This window comes from Lissotriton vulgaris, chromosome 5 (genome assembly GCF_964263255.1).
Source record: "Lissotriton vulgaris chromosome 5, aLisVul1.2, whole genome shotgun sequence".
NCBI classification, from domain to species: Eukaryota; Metazoa; Chordata; class Amphibia; order Caudata; family Salamandridae; genus Lissotriton; species Lissotriton vulgaris.
Window position 1 is genome coordinate 244,180,995 of NC_141693.1, and position 25,248 is coordinate 244,206,242.

Consider the following 25,248-nt stretch of genomic DNA (forward strand, 5'->3'; position numbering starts at 1 on the left):
GAGATATGAGGTGATAGTCTTTCCTAATCTCGATTACCGGCTCGCCCTAGGCTGTCATTTCCCACCTCCACCTCTGGACCTCCTGCATTCGCTTGTGTTCACAATCAAAGTGCCAAAGACACATCGGGCTCCCTCTTAGACAATCCCTTTCATCAGAGCTGTTCTGGATACAATTCAGTTTCGGGCCTACCATTCCAGGATTCTCAGGCTATAATACTGATGTTTCGGCCTCTATCCTGGATTTTGGTGAGACTCACTCTGAGGCTGCTGGGCCTCAGGCCTCCTGCATCCTGCTGGTGACACATGCTTGTTGGCATGTGCGGACTCTGCAGTAAGATCTGAAGTTCCAGTGGGTGCACCTTCAGGGGAATCTCTGTGACATAGTCCAGATCTCGGATGGAACTGCGAAAGATCTGCAGCATTAGTTAAAGAACTGCGATTGGGTCAGCAGAAGGCTCTATCCCTTCCCCAACCAGATCTCTTAGTAGTGACGGATACACCACTCCTGGGATAAATCGGCCATCTGGGAGAGGTGGAGATCAGAGAACTCTGGTCTCCGGTGGAATCCAGACTCCACATCAACTTGTTGGAGCTTCGAGCGGTCCGTTTGGCATTCAAAGCCTTTCTATCCTCCATCCAGGAAAGGCTAGTGCAGGTGTTCACAGACAACACCACCGTCATGTGGTACTGCAACAAGCAGGGCAGGGTGGGATTGTGGATACTTCATCAAGAGGTCCTGCTTCCCTGCACATTCCTGCAACAGTAGGGCATTTCTCTGGTGATTTAACATCTGGCGGGTTCTCTGAATGCCAGAGCTGACAAACCAAGCCGAAGATGCCTCACGGATCACTAATGTCTTCTCTATCCAAAGGTAGTGCAAGGTCTTTCAGCAGTGAGAAGAGCCTTGGTTAGATCTGTTCGCCACAGATTAGACCACGTGATGTCAACAGTTCTAGGCGTTGGAGGTTTCTGAGACGGTTCTTGCTCGGAGACACCTTTCATCTTGGGTGGAGCACATGCCTCCTGTATGCCTTTCTGCTCATACCACTCCTGCACAGAGTTGTTAATAAGTTTAGAAGCGACCGGGTCCAAGTCTTTCTTGTGGTTCCTAATTAGGCACGGGTATTCTTGTATCCTGAGCTCATGAGCCTGGCCTTGGTCCTTCGATCCTATGTCGCAGCTGGTGGGTGCAGGGGTTCTCCACCCAAACCTCTCAATGCTCAGCCTTCTTGCGTGGAGATTGAGCGGCAACAGTTGACAGTTTTCAAACTTCAATCCAAAGTCTGCAATGTTATTTTGGCAGCCAAGAGCCCCCACTAAGACAGTGTACCCCTGCCGTTGGGACAAATTTGTGACACGGTGTGCCGAGAAACAAGTTGACCTTCTTTCTGCTTCCCTATCTAAGGTTCTTATTTTTGTTCTTTTTCTTGCCCAGGTTCTGCTCTGGGCACTGTTAAGGGATCTCTTTCTGCAATATCTGCTTTCTACGGTTGCCTGACCAATCTTTCCTTTTCCAATCCTCTATTGTAAATAGGTGTTTGAAAGGTTTATATATTTCCTCCTTATTCCTTCATTATGCCTCAGTGGGACCTTAATCTGGTCCTGACGTTCCGATGTGCGCTCCGTTTGAGCCCTACACAATTGTCCCCTCATGTTCCTTACCATTAAGACAGCCTTCCTGGTGGCCATAACATCTGCCTGGAGGATCAGTGAGTTTCAGGCCTAGTCATCCAAGCCTCCCTACCTGAACCTCTACCCAGACAAGCTGGTGCTTTGTATGAGGGCTTCCTTTCTTCCACATGTAGGCCAAACCATAATTCTGCCTACTTTTTATGCTCTGACTCAAACCTCCAGGAAAGAGCATCAACTTCACAGTCTTGACCCAAAAAGAGCGATGTTGTTCTACCTTGACTGCACACAAGAGTTCCAGGTGAACGACTAGCTCTTCGTGGGGTATGTCGGAGCGAAGAGAGGACGGTCCATGCAAAAGTGAACCATCTCTCGATGTATAGTGTTCTGTATAAAGATCAAGAAGCAACTCTAGGATTTATGGGCTCATTCTACCGGAGCTAAAGCTGCAAGCACTGCATTAGTTTGCTGAGTTCCGGTCCTAGACATCTGCCAGGCGGCGACGTGGGCTTCCTTTCACACGTTTACCAAACACTACTGCCTGAACAGTCAGGTTCATAGGGAAGGCCATTTTGCCTGTTCGGTCCTCCAGGACTTCAACATGTGAAACTGGTACACAGAACCACCTCCGTGAGGAATTTCTTGGGTATCTATTCTAAGGTGAGGAATCAGCGTCTAGAAGTCTATCTATATTTACCTTTAGTAACACCTTACTGGTAGATACTGTATCTACCCGCAGATTTCCTACCGACCCACCCATCCTCCCCGCTCTCGGATTTCTAGGGACAGGACTGACTGACCTTTACCTGTAACCCCCATTCCCCCCCTCCCCCTGGTCTCTTACACTCCTCTCACCTACTACTGTCGACAATTCCTAATATTGTTGCTGAAATTTCAGGTCCCAACACTGGTTTGTTTATCTCTCACTTTCCTGTCCTGATCTGCTTTCCTTTCTCCTTACCTTGTTTGCCCCTTAGGATGTTTTGTCTCTGTTCGCCATGCACTAGTAATGTCATACTACTGTGTAACGTTGTTTCATTATGTGTCTTTATTTGCCATTCTCTAGTAACTCGTGTTTTTACTTTGTAACACTGTGTAAGTTATATACAATTTTTGGGGAACTTGCTATCCCGTTGATCCTCTTGTAAAGTGCTTTGATACCTCCGAGTCTAGCCAGCGCTATATAAAACTCTTCAAATAAAAAATAAATGAGGACTTTCCCGCTTCAGAGCCTTAGTTCTCCGCACCAGTGGTCAGTGGCGCCACGCTTCTGGCGTGAAAAGTCGCAAATGGTAACGGACGCCAGTGCGCCTGGATGGCGCCTACATAGGCACCGCAAACTTAATTTACGGCGCAGATGACGTCAACTAAGCCACATAGAGCCAAACAACGCTACCTACCGGCATGTAGGTGTACTTTCCCAGATAAGGCATTACTGAAGGTTAGCAACTTGTTCCTCAAAATTCCTTGTAAAAGCTGTATATGTGGCTGCGATCTCAGAAAGTAAATGAGCTGCAAGCCCCATCCAGTGACTTAACATTTTAGTATGTTTTCAAAGTATAAAAAAATCCTTATTGGTTGAAACTATCTTTCTGATGGATATTACTAACCTCAGATCGCTCACCTTGTAAATACCCCAAGTACCAAACTGTTTATGAGGATTTTTCTCAGCATTGCTCCTGTTCACTGGTAGGTGGCAATGTGCAGCTCCACGGAGACTTCACTGCTACTCAGAAGTGATGCTGTAGCTGTGTATATATGCTCTACCGGAGACCTATATCTGCACCACCCCAACTCGTTTACGTCATGTCTTTGCTTGTCTTCAGGCACAGATCTGGAGCTTGCTCTCTCAACTTTATTCACCTGTTGATGAGTTTTTTGTCTAAAGAAATTCTGTCTTCTGTCATTCATATCTCTATTAAATCTATTTACGCTGAACGCTGGAACAAGATTGAAAATAAAATGAAAACAAATGAGATTCCTGTCCACCCTCCCGCTCCAGAATCTGAAAGAGACAGTAATAGATTCCTTACCTTAGAATTACCCCCAGGGGTCAAGCTGAATCCGGAGAATATTTTCTTAGCAGTACCCCTGCACATCGGAAGATGGCGTGGGTCATCCTTCGTCCGCGTTATGTTTGCTGGGATGACGTTATGGTGCCTATTTAGCCGTCGCCCCTGCGCGCTGAAGTCAGTTCTTCCTTTTTCTGCGCCAGTCTAGCGCAGATCCGGAGAGAGCTACCACTTTTTGGCAAAGCTTTTTTGGATTTTTGTTGACTACTTTTTTGAGTCTTCGACTCCTGGCACATGAGGGCTGTCCCATCGTTAGACCGGCTTCAAGCCCTGTGAGGCCTGTCACAAACCCGATGTCAAAGACGGAGCCGCACCTCGTGTGCCTCTGGTCCCTGGAGCGCGACCAAGATCCGAAGTCATGCTTCGACTGCCAGGCCATGAATCCAAAGTCTTTGCGGAGGCGGTCCTGAAAGCTCTTGGAGGCCCAGCAGTCGGCTCCGCCTCATTCCTGGTCTCGTTTCAGAGGAAGGCCTTAAGACTGGTCGTGGAACCCCCACACCTCGTCACACTCAAAGTCCTCCAAGTCTTCGGGTAAGTTGAAGCACAAGAAGAAGACTAAGAAGCACCAGTGCTATTCGTCTTCTCCCCGTCGGTATGCTGACGTGACGCGAGACCCCGAGCGTCGTTGTTCTAAGGCTTTATCTTTGGTGCCTACTTCTGGGACGACTCCGCACCTCCCTCCATTTCCGGGAGCCGGAGCGTCCCCTGCCCAGCTTTGTGCATTTTACCAAGACCATTCCATCTTTGGACAACCCGATTCCGCCGCTGGCTCTGGACCCGACGGACCCCAGGGATTCAGACCTGGATCCGTATCGACACTGTTCAACCTTACTCGACCTTCCCTAGTGCTGATCCCAGCGATAATGCCCCTGACGCCGTCCACAACCTCACCCCGTGATGGAACAGGAGCTAGATTGATGTCGAATCTGACGCCTGACAGTGCTTTTGTTCCCCTTTTCATTCTTGGTGTTCCCTATGGGACAAAAGGTGGTGATGAGGTTTGGGAAGGGTCACCTAGCCCATTAACAGCCCAAGGCATGATTTATTCCGCTACCGTGGCTACGGAGGAGGGAGCGCCTTAAGTTGTGGTGGTGCGAAGGGCAGCTGAAGCCCCGGGCCTGGAGCTCCTTTCAATCACAGTCGACTAACCTCCTGACAGAGGTGCTTCGACCGGCGGCAACCTCCTCTAAACCCCTTTTGCTGTTCAATGAAGCCCTCAATGACTTCCTTCTGGGCACCTGATCCACGCCCAGCACAGGTCCACCGCCCTACTCCGGGCGATCCAGTTTTCCTCACCGGTAGTCCAAGCCTCGCCCTCCAAGAGTGCATTCCCCTCTGCTCCCCCAGATAGGGAATCCAAGAAGCTAGATCATCTTGGGAAGCGCATGTTCTCTTCTTCCAGCTTGGCACTGTGGTCCGTGAATAGCTTGTGCCTCTTGGGCCGATACTCCCATACGGGATACGGTCATGCAGGTGCTGCCTCAGTGCCTTGAGGAGGCCCAGCCTGTTCTCTCCCAAGCAGTGGCAGAAGGGAGAGATGCAGCAAAATTCACGATTCGCTGTGGACTGGGTACCACCGATTCACTGGGCAGAACGATTGCAACGCCAGTAGCCCTTTGGCACTACACCTGGTTAAGGATGTCTGGCTTTTTTGGGAATGTCCACTCAACTTTGCTGGAAAAGCCCTTTGAAGGCCATCGCTTTCTTGGCGACAAAGCAGACTCCGCGCTGGAGCGCTTTAAGGATTCTCAAGCTACGGCCGGATCCTTAGACCTCGCTGCGTTGTCTCGTCCAACTCCGTCTTCTTTGCTCCCCTTTCCGGGATATGGAAGGGGCACCCCACCAAGTCAGGCCCAGTCCAGCCACTGGTTCACACAAGCTGCCCAGCCTCTGCATTGCCGCGGACCCGGGACTCTGTGACGCGGGTCTGGGAGCCAGCGGCGAGACAGTCCAGCCCCCCCCCCCCCCCCCTGCAACTGCCTCCAGACCTTCCTAGTCTGATATTTCAGGACCAACTAAGGCCAGTGGGTGGCAGGATTCGCCATCACCTCCTCCACTGGCAAACTATCACGTCAGACAGGTGGGTTTGCGGATAGTATGAATGGGCTACTCCCTCCCCTTTGAGACTGCCTCTCTCTCCATGCTACCGTCTTTCGATCGCATATCTGAGAATCATTTGGTGCCAGGAAGTCTCAGTTCTCTTGGCCAAGGGAGCTTTCAAGAGGGTTCCTATGCCAGAAGTAGGTCGTGGTTGCTATTACCGCTACTTTCTTGTGCTCAACAAGGACAAAGGCCTGCACCCTATTCTAGACCTCAGGGCCCTCAACCGCTGCCTCCGGAAGGTGAAGTTCAAAAGGCTAACCATGGCTCAGGTCCTGTCTACACTCGACCCTGGATGGTGGCGCTGGACTTGCAGGACGCCTATTTTCACATTCCTGTCCTGCCAGCCCACAGACGCTACCTGCGGTTTACTGTTGGCCACGAGCATTTTCAGTTCACCGTGCTCCCCTTTGGCCCTACCAGTGCCACTCAGGTGTTAACGGAAGTGATGGCAGTGGTCGCAGCTCACCTGCACAGATCAGGGGTTCCAGGCTTCCCCTATATCGACGACTCTGTTGAAGCCAAGCTCGCCTCAGGTTGTCATCTCCCACCTCCATACTACGGCGGACCTCCTGCATTCGCTGGAGCTCACTATCAATGTGCCGAAGTCACACCTGACTCCCTCTCAGACGCTCCCCTTCATGGGAGCTGTTCTGGACACAGTGCAGTTTCAGGCTTATCCTCCTGAGCAGTGGGTCCGGAATATTTAGTCTATGACACTGATGTTTCAGCCTCTATTCCGGATTTCTGTGAGAATGACCCTGAGGCTGCTGGGCCTTATGGCCTCCTGCATACTTCTGTTGGATCATGCCAGATGGCATATGCGGGTTCTGCAGTGGGACCTGAAGTTCCAGTGGGCGCAGCATCAGGGGAATCTTTCCAACTATGTCCAGATCTCAGAGGGAACTGAGCAACCACTGTAGTGGTGGCTAACAAACCAAGCTTAGGTCAGAGGCAGATCCCTCCCTCTTCCCCAAACAAATGTCACAGTAAGGACAGATGCGTCACTCCTGGCATGGGGCGGCCATCTGGGAGAGGCTGAGATCAGAGGTGTCTTGTCTCCGGCGTAGTCCGGGCTCCATATCAACCTTCTGGAGCTCTGGTCAATCTGCCTGGCACTCTAGGAATTTCTCCCCTCCCTAAAGGGGAGGATGGTGCAGTTGTTTACGAAAAACACATCCACCATGTGGTATTGCAACAAGCAGGACGGGGTGGGGTTGTGGACTCTATGTCAAGAAGATCTTCGTCTCAGGACAGCGCTGGAACATCAGGGCATAACCTGATAGGTTCTCTGAATAAGGGCGGACAAACTCAGCCGCCGGAGCCTGGTAGATCATGTTATGTTAGTAATTTCCTATAAAGCGCACGTACACCAAGAGGTTTCATGGCGCTAAGTCTAGCATGTGCCAGGGTCAACAGAGGATTATACGTGGGCCTGTGTAAATAGCCACATTTTGAGCAGCCTCCTAAAATTTAGGAGGTTGTTGCAGGACCGAATCGCCAAAGGAAGGGAGTACCAAAGTCTGGGGCAAGAGTCGCGAACCTTCTCCGCCCTGGCGGTGAAGCTTGAAGGAGTGGAGTGGCCAGGAGATGGAGGTTGGCGGAGCGGAGGTTGCGGGAGGGGATATACCTAGGTAGAAGGTTATTGATAAATTGGGGGCTGGGGCCGTGAAGGGACTTGAAGATGATACAGGCCGTCTTAAAAGAAACTCGTTGGGGAATTGGGAGCCAGTTAAGTTTTTTCAGCAGAGGTCTGGCTGATTGCCAACGCGGTTGCCGATGGATCAATCTGGCCGCCTCGTTCTGGACCAGTTGGAGACGTTTGCCAAGCAGAGTGGGAGGCCTAAGTAGATGGAGTTGGCATAGTCCAAGTGTGATAGTGCCAGGGCTATAACCACCTGGATCACGGCCGATTGGGTAAGCATCTGACTGATCTTACGGAGCTGGAAAAAACAGGAGGACACAACCGTGCCTACTTCGGTTTTTAGGGAGATATCCTGGTCAATGATCACTCCTAGGCTTTTTACCGAGGGAGAGCGAATAGGGGAAGGGTCGAGTTCTGGAGGCCAATAGTGTGGGCCCCAGAGTGTCTGACTCTTCCTGTTTAGAGATCCATCCATTGGCGGATATGAAGCAGAGTGGCCTGGAACTCCCGGATGGATTCAGGGAAGTTGTAAAGATCAGTTGAAGGTCTTCGGCATAGTTGAACGTAATGGCCTTACATTCCTTCAGGGACTGGATCAGGGGAAACAGATACAAATTGAACAATAAGGGGGACAGTAAGGTATCCCTGAGGAACCCCACAGGATGTAGGGAGTTTAGGAGCAGTGAAAGGGGCTAAGCGGACCGCTTGAGTGCGGTCGCTGAGGAAGGGCCTGATCCAACTATAGGCCGAGTTGCAGTTGCACGCCTGTCTGACAAGGTCCAATAGGATAGTATGATCGACCGTGTCAAACGCGGCCGAGTAGTCCAGGAGGACCAGGGCATGTGGGATTCCTTTGCAGTCATGGATGCCCTCCGAGGAAATGCTGACAGTGATGACTATCTCGGTGGAGTGGGCAGGGCGAAACCCAGCTTGATGGGAGTCTAGGTAATTGGACTGTTCTATGAAGTTGGAAAGATGAGTGGTTACATGCGCCTCAAGGATTTTAGCCAAATAAGGGAGAAGGGAAATGGGCCTGTAGTTTGAGGGGTTTAAGGGCTCTGCACCTGGTTTTTTCAGAAGGGGCACAACAACTGCCTCCTTAAAGGCAATAAAGGACCCTGCCCTGGGACAGGGATTCATTAAGGAGGGTCAGGATGGGAGACGAAAGGACCGAGAAGGTGTCCTTTGAGATGTGCGGAGGACAGCAGTCCATGGGAGAGCCAGACTTTACCCTAGCCAGTAGGGCCTGTAAAGAATGAGAGATATGTGTGGGAAGTGGTCAAGAATGTGAGTTTTGGGTATCGTGGCGAGGAAATCCGTCTTAGGACCGGCGACTGGGATGCTGGCTTTGATGGTGGCAATTTTGTCTAAGAAATATTTGTTGAGGGAATTGCACAGTTGTTGAGTGGCCGCGGTTTTAGGGAGGATTCTCTCCGTGTTGGTTAGCTCGTTGACTATAGCAAAGATGTATTTTGATTTATTATTTGATTTTTTGCTAGAAGTAGGTGGCTTTAGCTGAGATGATGGCTTTTTTATAGTCTGTGCGGGCGGCCAAATATAGGAGTTTAGCATCCGGGGCATAGGCCTGCCTCCATTTCCGCTCTTTTTGGCGGGTGTCTAGTTTTCGAGCCCTAAGGTTCTGGGAGAACCATTTCTGGGCTTCCGAGCAACAGGCGATTTTGAGTTTTTTAAGTGGGGCATGTGTATTGATTGCTGCTAGTAGCCAGTCCGAGATGTTAGCTTCGGCTTGGTCCACATCCAGAGTGTCTTAAGGGGTGGAGCTGGCTAAGCTGTCCAGAAAAGCGGGTGTGTCAAGGGTGCTCCACTTTCTGACCAGACCCCCTTCGGGCGCCGGGGGCTTGCTACAGGTAGAAATGGAAATGGTAACATTTATTAAATGGGGGTCTGACTAAATTCAGGGAGATATAGTGGGTGTGGATACTGTGAAGTTAGTGGACCATACCTGGTCTAGAGTGTGCCCTTTAGTGTGTGTTTATTTTCAAGAACAAAGGTCCTTGGCTTAGAGATTGATAATGTACACATTTTCACATAGACTTCAATGAGACCTATGGATAGTAATCCAATGTCCAGCCGGACGGAGGAATATTTATTTAAAATGAATATAAAATGAATAAGCAAGAGTGAGAGCACCAAACAGATAAAGAAAGGGCACAATCCTGTACCTTGCGTGAAAGAGGAAAATAGGGAGGAAAATAAAGTCTTAGGCAAAACGTTGGACCAATGGTGGCTTACAATACAATATAAGCTTCAGTAAGCGCAACCAAGCAGTATCAACACAACAATTTACACAATGGCTAGATTGTGGTACTGTTTAGAAAGTCGACGTTTCGATCCCTAGCTCCTGTTACATTGGGATCATCTTCAGGACTAACAGTTACAATTGCCTGATTAGTTAATTGGCCTGTGGGAATGAAGCAGGGGGAAAAATGGGAGAAATAGGAAACATAATAAAAACCCTTGTTGGAGTTGAGGCAACATATCAGCAACATTTTTACTTAAGAACATGGACATGGTCTTAGCCAGTAACAAACAACAAGTAACTGAGTACCCGGCGAACTCTCAATGATTCATGCATTTGCCGGTGCGTTCTGCCTTGTGATAGGTCGTGCGGTGCCGTCGAAACGGCGTGCTGGGCTGTAGGGTTTTGAGCAATTAAATTAAGAATAGTGACCCAAGCTGATGTTACTTGCATGGTTTACACTCAGGAAGCTGCGGAGTGAGACCATGGTGAGGGTGGCCAGGGGAGTGCGGCGAATACGAAAGTGCGATGGACACGTGGGGTGCGGTGCATTTGGTTAAAATGGTATGTTGGTCTCTAAGAAGTGCTTGAGGCATGGTGGTGTAATGGCCGAACAATGCAAGTGAGCGAGTACGCACACAAGGAATATGGGTTTGGCCTTGAGTGGAAAACGATCAAGTGTGACAAAACCACACGCATGCAGGGGTGGCGTGAATAGGACGCTATATGGGCATAGAATATGCGACGCTTTTAAAAAAAACGAGTGATTCTGGCAGATGGCTTACAGAGGGCGAACAGTGATGGCAGGGGGCTGTGAAACCAACAGACCTTGATTAGAGGCTCGTTACACTGGGAAGCCCGATATATGTATATATGTACAGTCAATCCTTGGTGGTTTGTCGATCTGTGGGAAAGGAAAGTGATGGTGAGAGTTGTGTGTCACTATATGTGGACGGTGAGGATGCAGGAGTGGGAATTTACCTGCACGGTGTCCGTTAGGTACTTGGTCGGGTTCAACCAGCAACTGGTCCCAGTGCCCAGCCGGGCAAATGGTTCACGGTACCACTGGGGGTGAAAGTAGCAAGCGATGGCTGCAGGATTAAGGAGGAGCTGCAAGGGGTAAAACAGTCAATTGGTTAGTAGGCTGAAAGGCAGATCAGCCCGCAATGAGCCGGTCACTCCGGAATTGCAAATGCGGCTTACCTCAAACGAGTCTCCTGAGGGCCGCAGCAGGTATTCCGTCCCTGACAGCGTTATGGCTGGAACTGGGCTAACTAACGGTCATGGTGGTTATATCCAGTTGTGTAGGAAATGGAAAAGGGATTAAGGTTTGTGACCGGCCTATGCGTGGGTGCCATCTTGGAACAGGGTCGCAGCTATGGTCGCCATATTGGAGTGGTGAAATCCGCTTGGTTTTGAGTTTGGGAGCCATCTAGGGGCTGGGTCGCTAGTGCAGCGGTCATAGTGGAGTGAAGAACACTAGTGCTCAGTTGTCGAAATTATCTTGTGCTCTGTGAAGTGGTGAATAATAACACACAATGCATATATACAGGTATTAGCAAACATTGTTATGCAGTCTCGAGCAGAATTTACTGTTTGTATTAAAGCAGCGTATGTTCAATTTTCGAATTTAACACATGCTCTGTGCAGTGGTGACTAATAACACGCATTGCATATATCTTATATCATATATCTTTAGTGTGTGTAGCAGGGAAAATATGATGACTAAGGTTGAGGTTAAGAAGGAGTTCCATTAATTCGGTGGCATGGGGGCCGCCAGAGTCAGCATTGCACCAATAATTAAGGTCGCCAAGTAAAAGTATTTTAGCGTAATCCGTGACCAAAGAGGCCAGCTGCTCACTCGGTGAGAGAGGGAATGAGGGCATATGTTGAGGGGGTCTGTATATTAGGACACAGATTAGTGAGCCAGCAATGGAGTCAAGTTTAATAATCATATTGTCTGCTGCATGGAGGTTTAAGGGGGTAATGGAGGTGAAGACATGGTTTTTGTGAATAATGGCTGCTACTCCGCCTCCCGCTTTTCCTGGGGCCCGATTGACATGTAAAATGTAGTAAGTGTCAGGGAGGGCTGCCAGGATATCAGGGGTGGAGTCAGCGTTCAGCCATGTTTCGGTGATGAAGAAGATATCTGGTTTATCAGATAGAAGAAGGAGAAAGATATCTAATTGATGTTTGACTAAGGAGCGAGTATTGAGATAAAAGATGCGTAACGTGGAATCTCTGGCCAGCGCAAAGGTGGGCCTCTGACTTTGGCGGGGGATGGTAGGCCGGAGTCCTTGACGTGTGTTGTGCTTATGAAGGATACCTAGATTTTTTTTTTTATTTTTTTTTGGAAAACCTTTATTTATCAAAACAAAGTACACCGCTATTTAGCCGTACATCCCGGAGGCCAGGCAGCATCTTATCTCAAATCGGGAACAAGTACAAAAACAAGGCACAGGAGTGGTCCGGTTTAATTTTACAATGAAGAATACTAAAATAACAATAAATAGAAACAGAGTCAAGAAAGAGAAATGTAGCTAAAGAAAGAGAGGAAAGAACAGAAAGAAGAAAGTGAAAAGAAGAACAAGGCTGAGGGCCAAAAGGATATTCTAGGCACATATCACGGGGAGGGGCAGGGTACGCACATCCCACAAACAACAGGTCGCATGACAGAAAGGTGGACGGGGAGCAAAGACTCAGGATACAACACATGGAACCTAGGGAAGGGGGAGCTACGGGGAAAGGCGGACCTCAGGCTGTGCCGTCTCAGGGGGTGCACAGATGTCTCCCCTATACGAGTTCCATGCTCCCCAGATCAACCCCCACATCTTGGGTTTGCCCCGGGCCATGTAAACAGTCTTTTCACGGAGCATGCACCAATCCATGTTGGTTTTCCACAGGCCAACGGTGGGGGAAGTTGAAGCACCCCATTTCTGGGCAACGTCTCTCTTGGCTATCATATTGCCCAGGGTGACCCAACGGGCCTGAGCCACATTATAGTCAGTCGGGCCCCACACGTTCAGGAGGCAGCGCCGGGCCTCCGCATGCAGGGTCACACCGGTAACAGCTCTCATTACCTCATGCACGCGTCCCCAGTAAGAGGCAACTGCCGGACACTCCCAGAGTATATGCATAAAGGTGGCCAATACGCCACATCCTCTCCTGCATAGTCCATCTTGAGAGAGTCCCATACGAATCAGGCTTGGGCCTGTGATATAAACCCTGTGGAGTATCTTCAACTGAACAAGTCTTAGCCTGGCCGAGATCGCTACCTCCTTAGGGGAGGAGACCGCGGACTGCCACTCCTCATCATCCATCTCAATCCCGTCATTCACCCAAAGGTCTCTCAGTTTCACCAGCAGGTCAGTCCGCGCATTAATAAGCTTTTTATAGATCAAGGAGATGGCACTATCTGGCATATGGCCGTCCAGTACCCTATCTTCCAGCGGAGATGATTCAGGCACTTTCTCTCCCACGGGCATAGAAGATGTGAGAGCATGCCGAAGCTGTGCATAACGGAAGTATTCCGTGTTATCCAATTGGAACTCGGCCTGCAGTGCCTCAAAAGATTTAACATCTCCTCTAGCCATCATATCTACAACCCTAGAGATACCGCTGAGATCCCACCTGTCAAACTCCTTGGAGTGCCACAGTTTCCCAAGCAGGTCAGAATCGTATAGGGGAGTTGCCATGGTGAGCTTACCCTGCCAACCCAGAGTTTTGGTCACCGCCCTCCACAGGTGCACCGCCGTCCTAGTGGGTCCAGTCAGTTTCCGATCCAGAGATCTAGAGTACAACGCCCTGTAGTAATTCCCATCATTCATGAGCCAGCGATCCATGGCGTATCCAGGATTGACTGCCGGCCCGTAAAACCCGTGGTTAACTGCCGCCAGCTGGGACACCTAGTAGTAACGACGTATGTCCGGCAGTGCGATGCCGCCATCGTACCACGGTATAGTCAGCTTGGCAATGGAGATCCGCGGCCTACCATCCCACAACAGGTTACGCTGCAGGCTCTCAACCTCTCCGAAGTATTTGGCCGGCACTGGGTCTTGTGTGTTCTGGAGCGCATAGAGGAACCGAGGCAGGGACATCATTTTAAACAATGCCGCCCGGCCCAGCAGGGATATCGGCAATCTCTTCCAGCCCTCCGCGTCTCGCCGCAGCCGCGCCAAAGGAGGGAGCAGGTTATTAGCGTAACGGGTACGGGCATCCTTTGAAATATAGATGCCCAGGTATTTGAATCCCTGTTGCGAAATCTGTATAGTACAGCCGCGAGGGAGGCGCGGAGTGTCACCACACAGTACATAGAGGGAGGACTTGGACCAGTTGATGACCAGGCCCGAGTAACCACCAAAAGTGCCCAGTACATCAAATGCCATAATCAAGGACCGGCAGGGAGAGGTAAGATATAAAAGGATGTCGTCGGCATAGAGCGATACGCGATCTTCAAAGCCCGGCGACCATGTGATACCTGCATACCATGTGATGCACCCGGATCCACGCAGCCAGCGGCTCAAGTGCTAGAGCAAACAGGAGCGGCGACAGCGGGCAGCCCTGTCTAGTACCCCTGCGCAAGGCAAACGAGGCAGACAGACGACTGTTCACAGTCACATTGGCAAGCGGGGAAGAGTAGAGGAGCCGGACCCAGCTGATGTACTCAGGCCCAAACCCGAATTTAGCAAGCACAGCCCAGAGGTAGTTCCACTCAAGCGAGTCGAACGCCATCGTTGCGTCAAGTGAGGCAAGCACCGTCGGTTCTGTGAGCAAATGCGCCCGCGCCATAACCGCGTGGAGCCTACGAAGATTAAGGGCCGTGTTACGATGCGGGATGAAACCGGACTGGTCCGGGTGAACCAAGTCCGCGATCACTCCCACAAGCCGATTAGCCAGTAGCTTTGCCAAGATTTTCGGCTTGGCGTTCAGCAGGGAAATTGGACGGTACGACCGGCACAGGTCTCGAGGTTTCCCTTCTTTGTGAATGACCACAATAGTGGCCAAACGTTGATCAAGCGGGAGCTCGCCGGCCTCACGGGCCGCCAGGAACATATCCCTCAGAGGTGCAGCGACAGTGTCAGCCTTGAGCTTGTATAGCTCCACCGGAATGCCATTGGGTCCCGGTGCTTTCCCGGAGCGCAGCGACCTGATCGCCAGTGCCACCTCGTCCACCGTCATGCCCCGGTCCAGATCCTCCCGCTCAGCATCAGACAAACAAGGGAGCTCGATCTCCTCCAGAAAAGAGGCCGAGTCAGATTCGGACAGGGCAGAAACAGATGTGTAGACCGTCTCAAAGTAGTCTGCGAACGTCTCGGCTATTGCAGCAGGGTCAGTGACGACCAGGCCGTCGTCGCCCAGGACTTCCTGAACAACTCGGGATGCCAATTCCTTCTTGTCCAGCCAGGCAAGAAGCTTACCCGCCTTATCACCGGCGTCGTAGATCCTGCCCTGCTGTTCCCTGCTCATCGCCTTAGCTGCGTCAGTAGCAGTAGCCCTGCATTCCGACTGCTTCAGGGCAAGAGCATGGAGCAAATCCGGAGTCGGTCCCAGGGCCAGCTGGGAATTTAGATCCGCAATATCCAACTCCAGCCGAACCATGTCTTCATCCCGTCTCCTGCGCGCCTCGGCTATCAAGGAGAAGGCTTCCCCTCTAAGAACAGTTTTGAAGGCCTCCCAAAGAGAGACGGCCGAGGCGACTGAGCCCGAGTTTTCAGCAAAGTACAGCTCAATGGATTTCGCTAGGAGATCGCGGGTCTTGGGATTGCGAAAGTACCAGGGGTTAATAGGTGCCACCCTCGACGTAGCCATTATGTTAAAATCGAAGGACAAACTGGAGAGTGGTCAGAGATACCCCTGGCCATAAGACGAGCGCTAGAAACCGACTGCGCCTGGGCTGCGGGGGTCAGGACATAGTCAATACGGGAAAGACTACCGTGAGCCCCCGAGTGGAAAGTGTACTGTCTCTGAGCGGGGTGCAAAAGTCGCCAACAATCAACCATGCCCATGGTGTTAAGGAAGTCTGGGAGCCAGGACTGTGCACTACGTAGATCTCTGGATGGGAAACAATCAAAATCACCTGAAACCACAGAATTAAAGTCCCCCCCCAGAATTAGCAGTCCCTCCGGGAGACCCAAAATGGCGCCACCAAGGTCTTGAAAAGTGGATGTTTGCAGTCCCGGAGGGACGTAAACCGAAACCAAAACCAAGGTGCGCCCCTCCCACCTGCACACCACTGCCACGTATCGGCCCCTATCATCGACCAAAGTAGACTCCACCTCTAGGGGAAGTGACATGCGCACCATGATGCCCACCCCTCGGGACCCCGTAGAGAACCCAGAATGGGCCACCATTTTAAATCCTCTCCTGTTCAAAGCTTTGCAAGTGTTACCAACAAGATGGGTTTCCTGTAAAAGAACGACATCAGGGGCACAGCGTTTAAGCAATTGCAGAACAACCCCACGTTTAATGCGATCCCCCAACCCATTGACGTTCCAACTCAACAAGTTCAATGACTTACCCCCCATCATTGATGACATCCCACCCCATCAACCCCCCCCGGAATGCAGCCCAAGAGCACCAGAACAATAAAACCCCAGCCATGAAGAGTTTAGAAGGAATAGAACAAATAGTAAACACACGTCCCAACTACCCCCCACCCTGCACCCCTGCATTAGACTAAAAGCCACCCCAACTAGCAGTGTGCCTGTCGCCCCTGAAACTACCCTACAAGAAGCCCCTAGAGGAGAATAGAGACATCCTATCCCCCCCCCCGTCACCCTCCATATCAAAAGTGCAGAAGTGATAAGAAAAAGAAGCAATATTCAGAGTCGATGCCAGCCGCAGCGACCCCCCCAGAGAAAAGTCACAGGCAAACTGTTCATTCCCTGGAACCTGACTCTCCTGCTGCATCTTCCGTCTGATCATCTGGTTCGGTCCGTCGTTGAGGCAAAGTGTCCAGCCAGTCCCCTGCCGCATCTGGAAGGTCGAAAAACATTGTCCGGGTACCATGCTCGATGCTTAGTTTTGCAGGATAGAGCATGGAGTAGCGCATCCCCAACTCCCGAAGCCGTCGCTTCACACCATTAAAACTTTGCCGGCGTTTCTGGACGGCCTGCGTAAAGTCAGGGAAAAAATTAATGTCTGCGTTCTGGAACCGTAGCGGGCCAGCGCTCCTCGATGCCTGCAAAATGGCGTCCCGGTCCCCATAGTTAAAAAGTCTCGCAATGATGGGGCGAGGGGATGCGCCCGATTTCGGTGGGCCGCCCGGGATCCTGTGTGCCCTCTCGACTGAGAAAAACCTGCTCAATCCTCCCGGCGCCAAGTTCTTGACCACCAAGTCCTCCACAAATAGTTCCACCGACTCTTCCTCAGCCTTCTCCGGAACTCCCGTGATGCGGACATTCTGGCGTCGAGCCCGTCCCTCGAAATCGTCGAGCCGGCGTGCCAGCTGCCCATTAGCCATCTTCAAGTCTCTGACCTCAGTCTGTACGTCCGACATGTCATTAGTTAAACTCGACGTTTTGAGGACCAGCGACTTCACCTTGTCATTTGTCTTGCCAAGATCGGCCCTAATGAGATTAAGATCTTTAGGGTATCCACTTTGCTGGACAGTGCCTCATGTAGACTATGCATCTCCGCCTTCACGCCAGCAATGGCGCCCATCACGTCACGAAGTGTAAATTCAGGATCCTCAGGGGACACGTCCCGCAACGAGTCTTTAGTTCGACCCGTCATAACCGGCGACCCCTTTGATTGAGAGAATCATTCTGGGATGGTAGATTGGGACTGAGTCGGCTTCCTGCTAACCCTCGGAGGTTTTCCTTTGTCCGAGTCCCCTCTGCCCGCCATATTGAGATGCAATGGCAGGATAGTCCGGGGGGAGGGGCAGGTACCAAGCGCACCCCCAGTCGGCACGGGAGATACAACAACGAGCGCCCCAAAGTCAACCAGAGGGAGGGTAAAACACAGACTGCCCGGGCCAGCTGCTCCAGTGAGCGCGGCACGCCCGCACAGGGTGTCCCGTGGCAGGCCACCTCTCGATCCCAACGGTGTCAGCCAATGGCGTAGATATTGTCCGCCAACTTCACGACGGCATATCTCGGTCCAGGAAGATCGGATTTTGAATCCGGGAACGGGCGCCGCTTCAGCACCGGCTTAGCTGATGGTTCCCACCGCCGTGGGACAGGATAGGTGGCAGGATCATTGCGGAGGATCGGGAGGTCTTCGGAGCTCCGAGCTCACGCGGCCATCTTGGGCGCCCGCGAAGCTCCTCCCCGGATACCTAGATTTTTGAGGTGTGCGTGAGTGGCAGGGCAAAGCGAGAGGTCTACCTGATTTAGCCTTCTTAGATCCTCTGAGGAGTAGGTGGTTGTTCGTGCATGGGGGCTGGTCCCTGGGCCCGGCCTGGCGTGGATTGGCGCAGACGGGCTTGCCTTCGGCGCACCGCCGGCGCTTCCGCGCGATGGCGTGCATTAGTGCCTAAGCCCCGCCTCCGACTCCTCCTCCTTCCGGCCAATTGGCTAGGCCTAGGGGTGGAGATCTAGCAGAGCTTCAGGGATAGCGGCAAGAGCAAGCTAGCAAAATGTTTAAAAGTAAGTTCCCAATTCAATTCAATTTTGATTTTGAAGTGTTTCTGAGCATTAAACAGTTTTAAAGATAAAACGCCATTCAGCAGTGGTTCGCGCGGCAACACAAGACAAAATCATGAATGATTATGAATGGCCTCTTCACTTGGAGGTCCTGCAAGGTCCCTTTCAGAGGTGGAGAGAGCCTTGGTTAGATCTGTTTGCCACCAAAGAGAGCGCGCAATGTCAGCAATTTCTGCGCGTTGGAATTTCCAAAGCAGCGCTCGCTCAGCTACGCTTTTCCTTGCGAGTGGAACTGCGGCCTCCTGTATGCCTTTCCGCCTGTACCACTTCTGCCCCAAGTGGTGCAGAAGATCAGGCGCGACAGGGCCCAAGTTATCCTTGTGGCTCCAGACTGGGCACGAAGAGTCTGGTACTGTAGTGTAGTTCCTATTTTCCCAGTAGGCTCTGCGCATTGGAATAACATAAACAGCAGTGTAGACGTAGGACTGAGGTCATCTAGGTCTCTACTGACTATGTTTAACTTAATTAGGTTTGCGCCAGCTAGCTCAGAGGTCACTGGAAACTTTCTCGAATGAATAGGGAGGGATGAACTTCCCTGGCTCAGACAAGAAGGATTTCAGTTTCCGACAACCGCATAAACATGACAACTTTGCTCTCTCAGAATAAGAGTGTATCTCTAGAGTCGTGTGAAAACAATAGACAGCAATTTCACTCAGTCAGCAGTGCATACTTAGTTTCACCAGAATGCAAAGAAATAGAGAGACAGGCGTTTTCAATAAAATGTGTTATTTATTGAGCAGTCTTCTTCCTCATGCAAGAGAAATGAATTGCCACAATTGCAATACTTAAAGTAAAGTAAAGTGCGTACAGTAAAAGTAGTATTATGAAATAATACTCTAAAAGCATTGATATGGTTTCTTAGCCATATGATACTTTAAAATGGATAAAATATATACATACATAAATACATTGACTAACGTACTCAACTGGTGCTTTTAACTAATCCTACCCCGGTGTACCTGACCTAAGCCTAAAACGTGGGAGGGGATGAGTAAGTAGCAGCTTTTAAGTTAAGTTGGTTAAGATTATTTTGCCAAGAATCTGCATCACAAATTCTCTTAAGGGTTTAGTCAGCTCCGTACCTTGGTAATAGAATGTGGGAGGTCTGGTATCTCTTTTCTCAGGACTCGATATTCCAGCAACCCGCAAGGGTAGGCTGGAAACACCGGAGCTGGATTTTCTCGGCTGGAGAAAAAGACAGCGTCTCAGTGCGTCAAACAGGAGGGGCGGCTTCCTTGGGCTTCTCGCATCAGCTGGGCTCTCGGGCAAGTAGATGGCCGCTCTTCTCCAAACCACTTTGTGTTTGCTTAAGGCAACTGTTGGTATTTTATACGTGGAAGGTGCCGAGTTTGACGTAAGGTTGGACATAAGACGTCACTAAGCACTAACAGTTCTTTCTGGACTTTAGGAGTTCTTGTTCAAATCAAAACAAAAGGAGGGGGTATTTCCCGGGCTGCTAGAGGCTTGGTTTGTTTAAAGAACGCATTGTGCTTTCTAGGAGTCGATGGGTTTAGCCGTGCTGTGCTTTGGACTGCATGGGCTATTACTGAATATGGATCTGATTCTTATGCCTTTATCAGGATATTATTGATTATAACCTCACAAGGGCATAAATCGGGAATATTGAATTAGGGTCCTAGATATAAACATGACAGTACCCAGAGCTCTCGAGCATTGCCATCGATCCTCCACGCAGACTGCCTCGTCGGGAGGATCTTCTGTTGCAGCAGCTGGGGAGGGTTCTTCACCTGAACCTGTCCAGCCTCCACATCCTTGCGTGGAGATTGAGCGGAGACAGTTGACCGCTTTTGACCTTCCACCCGAAGTCTGTAGTGTCATCTTAGTATACGCCTGTCAATGGAATACGTTTGTGGCATGGTGCGCAGCAAAGGCTGTGGATCCCCTTTCTGCTCTCCTTTCAGAGGTTCTTTTGTATAATCTTTCTTTGGCCCAGTCGGGCCCTGCCCTGGGCTCTCTTAAAGGCTATCTTGAAACCATCTCTGCTTTCCTTCGGCTACCAGATCAGCCATCTTTCTTCAAGTCCCCTATTGTAAATAGATTCTTTAAGGGCATTGCTCATCTCTTTGCTACATCTCCTTTCGTAATGCTCCACTGTGACTTGAACCTTGTCTCAATCTATCCTCCCTTCAAGCTCCCTTCAAGCCTCTTCACAACTGTCCTCTCAGGCGCCTCACTCTGAAGACAGCTTTCCTTGTTGCCACCACCTCTGCTCGCATAGTGAGTGAGCTTCAAGATCTTTCTTTTAAGCCCCCTTCTCCTCTGTGCATCTGGACAAAGTGGTGCTTAGGACGAGACCCCCGTTCCTTCCAAAAGAGGTTACATCTTTTCACATTGGACAAACCATTACTTTGCCCACCTATTTCCCCACCTCCGCACCCTTCCAAGAAGGAGTAGAGACTCCACCGTCTGGACCCTAAACGTGCTCTGTCCTACTTTAATCGCAAAAAAGTTTTCCGGTTGGCTTTGTAGGTGCCAAGAAAGGCTGGGCTGTTCAAAAGTGTACCATTTCTAGATAGGTTGTCCTTCGTACTAAAAACTGTTACGCTTTCGCAAAAAATGAACCTCCAGTGGGGCTCTGAGTTCATTGCATCAGAACTACGGCTACCATCACTGCTCTTGCACGTGGAGTTCCACTCCTTGTCATCTGTCAGGCCGCAAGGTGGGCATCCTTTCACAGATTCACCAGGCATTACTGCCAAGACAGCCAAGTCCGGAGGGATGGCATTTTTGCCCATTCTGTCCTCCAGGATTTTCTGGTATGAACTTGGTTTGCAGACTCTTCTCCTGGGTTGGTATTGCTGGGGTATCTATTCTGATGTAAGAAATCTATAACTAACTGTCTCTTTCAGATGAACACGTTACTTACTTTCGGTGACGATGTATCTGTAAGAGACCTAGTTTAGTTTTAATAATAATAATAATATTGACTCTTATTAAGCGCATGGTTACACTAAAAAAAGTGTGTCCCAGCGCTGAGCAAAACTCTACATGGAAAGAGGACAGAGAGAAGACCTGTACTTTGAACAGCCATGTTTTCAGTTTTTTCTGGAAGAGAAAAAGAGGGAGAGCATTTCAGTTCTGCGCTGCCAGATAGCTGATAACTAGAGATTCCTTACGGCCTCACCCATCCTCTCCGCTCTGCGAATTGATTTCCAGGGACAGGGACTCCCGGGCACTGCACTCGTTTTTTGCGCACCAATGTCAGTGTCTTGCATGGCTCTGCGCTTCTGCAGTGGAAAGTCGTGTCAGAACCGGCGTCAGCTCACAGGTAAATAGGCACCGCAACGTTATCTCGGGCAAACACAATGCGGAGTTGACCGACGCCACCTACCGACGTGCAGGGGTACTGCTGAGAAAAAATTCTACAGATACAGTCTGACGCCTGAGGGTAATTCTAAGGTAAGGAATCTATAACTAACCTATGTCTCCTACAGATACATTGTTACCAAAGGTAAGTAACTTGTTCTTTACGTCCAACAGTGGGTACAGAGTCAATAAAGAATCTGACAACAATGCACAAGGGGGTGATGTGCACAGCATCACTTCTGGGCAGGGGCTCAGCCAACTCAAAGCTGCACTACATGCCACCACCGCTCATGGGAACACGTTAAAAAATAAATGGAAAAATCCACGTTTCCAGTCTTGTGCCTGGAATTATTCACAAGGTGAGGAATCTGCGGTTAGATAAAGTATCCACCAGAAAGAGCATAGCTGAAAATAAGTGACATCTTCTTTTTTCCTAATGGTATAAACGATTCGTCTTTGGGGTAGTGCAAAAAGCTACCTATCTAGCTACCACATATCTAGCGCCCACATATCTATCGCATGATGGGAATGACACCGATGATGCCCAAAAAGTATTATATCGCTATGTCTCAAGGCCTGATGAATACTGAAAGGACAGCCATGATTAATACATCAATGTGTGCATCATTGTAACAAATACCTAGGTGAGAAATATTCCTACTATTTTTTTAATCGATTACCTTTGAAGATTTGCAAGGCGATGGCCCTCCTCTCCTTTACATACATTTGCTATAGACTCAGTTGATAAGAGGGTTACTTTGAAATATAAGTAGTTCAACATACATTCAGTTATTTCGTTTTTTAAGTTACATCCATATGTGTTTGGAATTGCTGGGGAAATGTTGTAAAATGTAAATAATATGCAGAAGGAATGGCATCCATTAAAATAAAAGATGATATTCCACGAGCACTGCTGTTTGTGATAAATACTTGAATTCTTCTGCAACTTCTGTATAGCCCATACTAACCTTGAACAGTCTTGGACTACTCTGGGCTGCAGTGGACGAAAAAGAATCATGTGGCATATGAATAGTTGCCATTTTTCTAGTCTGTGATCTTCACAGACTTTGGGTTAATATGAATGTAGTTTTCAGAACACTTAAAAAAAAAGTCCCCCTGCATTGAATAAACTAATATGCCCATATATATCACCATAAATGATGAATTGTTAGCTATATTAAAGTGATTAAGGTTTTTAGGCTTACACACAGAAGCTGGCTTGCTTTAACGATAAGAAGTAATTGAGTTACTTTCTATCAGAATTAGGCATTTTTTTAAATATAAAAGATTGTCTTCTCTGACCATAAATAAACAATAGGACAATACAGCAAATTGTCTTCTCAACTTCTAGTTCACAGTCCAGCTCAGTCACTATAAGGCTAAACAGAGTAGAGCAAATAAATCCTTGCAATTTTGAAAAAACAAGTTAAAATGTAGTGGTGAGCCTAACATGTGGTAGACTGTGTCACAAACCTTCTGGTTTTCCAGGAGGACCAGCAAGGCATACGTCACCCTCCGTCCTAATAACCTAACATATGCTCTGCATAAATACCCAGTGAATTCCTCAATATTCAAAATAGGTAATGAGAAAAACACATAGGCATTCTGACCAAAATGTATTTTAGATTCTTATGTTGTTGTTACATGCGTTCCTGCTCCGACAAGGCCTATGTGCGAAGAGGTTAACATTAACCTATTCCTCAACGAGTGAAAAGCAAGCCTTCTAAGCCAGTGGCACGCAAAACAAAATGTAGAGTTATGGAACTCTCCATGCTTTGCTGGCAGTCTGCTTGATAAAGTAAGAGTCAGTTGCGAAAACTAGAAAAAAGAACAGTTTAGTTAAGCTAATTGAGGTTTGATTTTGTTACTTTCTTGAATTAATATATATCAACATTTACTCTTGGTTCATCTTGCATAAAACCCAGAGAAAAGAACCCTTTACCAATGAAAATACTGCAAACAGTGGCACAAGTGAACTTCCATCAAGAAGTTAGATGAACAGCCTGTTTTGTGAATGGATGGGGTATAGTTTTACCAACTTAAAGATGCTGCCTAAAGCTTGTTATTTGTGGCAAGCATTGTTGACTTCTTAGGGACAGGCTCCTCCTTAAGATGTAAGGACTGTGACATAGGCAGGGCCTCCGTTATGTGCAGTCTGTTCTAGTTTCTATAGCAGCCTTTAAACATGTCTCTCTTTATTTTCTATTTTTAAGACTCAAGGTTGAGGGTGGCTAGACCTGTGTTTTTTCCTTTTTAGGTCTCGGCTCGGCCAGCTTTAGTTGTCTTTAGGCAAGCTTGTTGTTTATAGTGTACAATATCCCAAACATCCTTAGAGTGCGCTTTGGGTCTGCCCTGGCTTATAATGGGGTAGTTTTGTTGTCTGTCTCATTTGTGTACTCTTGATTTGATGATTTCCACCCTATTATTGTATTTGTCCCACCCAGAGGCATTTCAGTCTGTACTCGTATCTAATGACTTGTATCCTTCCTCAGCATACCTTAGTGGACTCATTTGTTTTTATTTAGCATTCTGTACTCCATAGGAGTTCATGTGTTTCTTTGCTCTCTCAATGCCCCCACTGGTGCTCCCAAAAACATTGGAAAATACAATGGTTCAGCCTTTTCAAAACCAAGACCATTTGGCTTTTCCAGTGCTTGTTGTTTTTACTCAGAATTTTTGGGCGGATGAGTTTGTTAAATCTTGAGAATTAAAATAGTAAGCGATAAGTGGCATTCATTCAATTCTGGATTTTTCCAGCTGTAATTTTTTTCAACCTATGTTATTTTGTGTTTTCTTTTTAATTCAAAAGTATTTTATCACACTTTATTAAATGTGCTATGTCTGATATTGGAAAGACTGTCTATAAGAGGGGCAATAGACTTTCAGTTTGATTAGATTGCTCTAGTTATCCTAATGTTCTGGGCTACAGGTAATGTGTTCTCATCACAGTAGCTTTGTAAAACATTTCTCATCTTGGAATATGTTTTAAAGATAGTGATAACAATCACTGTAATTTATGATTGTGTATACACATCATCTGTTAATTTGTTAAGCATTCATATGTGATGCTCTTGGAATAAATCGTTTTTATTTTTCCGTCAATAAAAATCTAACCTTTTTATTTAAACACAGATTGGAAGAAACTTGCTTGCTGGATAATCAGTCTGACATACACACCAGTGCTGATGAAGGAGGAAAAAATCTCATTGAAGATCTTAAAAACACGATTAAGCAATTAAGAAATGAACTTAACCATTTTAGAAATGAGGATAAAATACTAAAACAAGAAATCGGATTGCAGACCTCTTTCAATGAAATCAAAAGTTTTTCTCCAGATCACCAATTTGTATATAGAAAATCACAAGTAAAACCATTGGATGTGGAAGATAATCAAATTCAGCCTGCTGGTGAAGGGGATCATATTCCACAAGTACACACTTCAAAAGAGAACCACCAAGTAATTGAGGATAAAGTACCTGTGGCTTCAAAAGGAATGACTAATGTAAAACACAAAGTAAGTCTACAAATATTTTTTTTTGTCTGACTTGCTAAATGAAAGATGTAAGG

The 25,248-nt window shown here is 48.6% G+C and overlaps 1 protein-coding gene across 1 annotated transcript in view; it reads left to right on the plus strand.

The window, feature by feature from the left end:
• The window catches only part of LOC147710591 (CDK5 regulatory subunit-associated protein 2-like), an 883,251-nt gene that overhangs the window by 433,337 nt on the left and 424,666 nt on the right, over nt 1-25,248 (plus strand). The window contains exon 22 of the mRNA XM_086921269.1: nt 24,814-25,195. Coding sequence (XP_086777395.1) covers nt 24,814-25,195 — 382 coding nt within the window. The remainder of the gene's footprint in view (nt 1-24,813; nt 25,196-25,248) is intronic.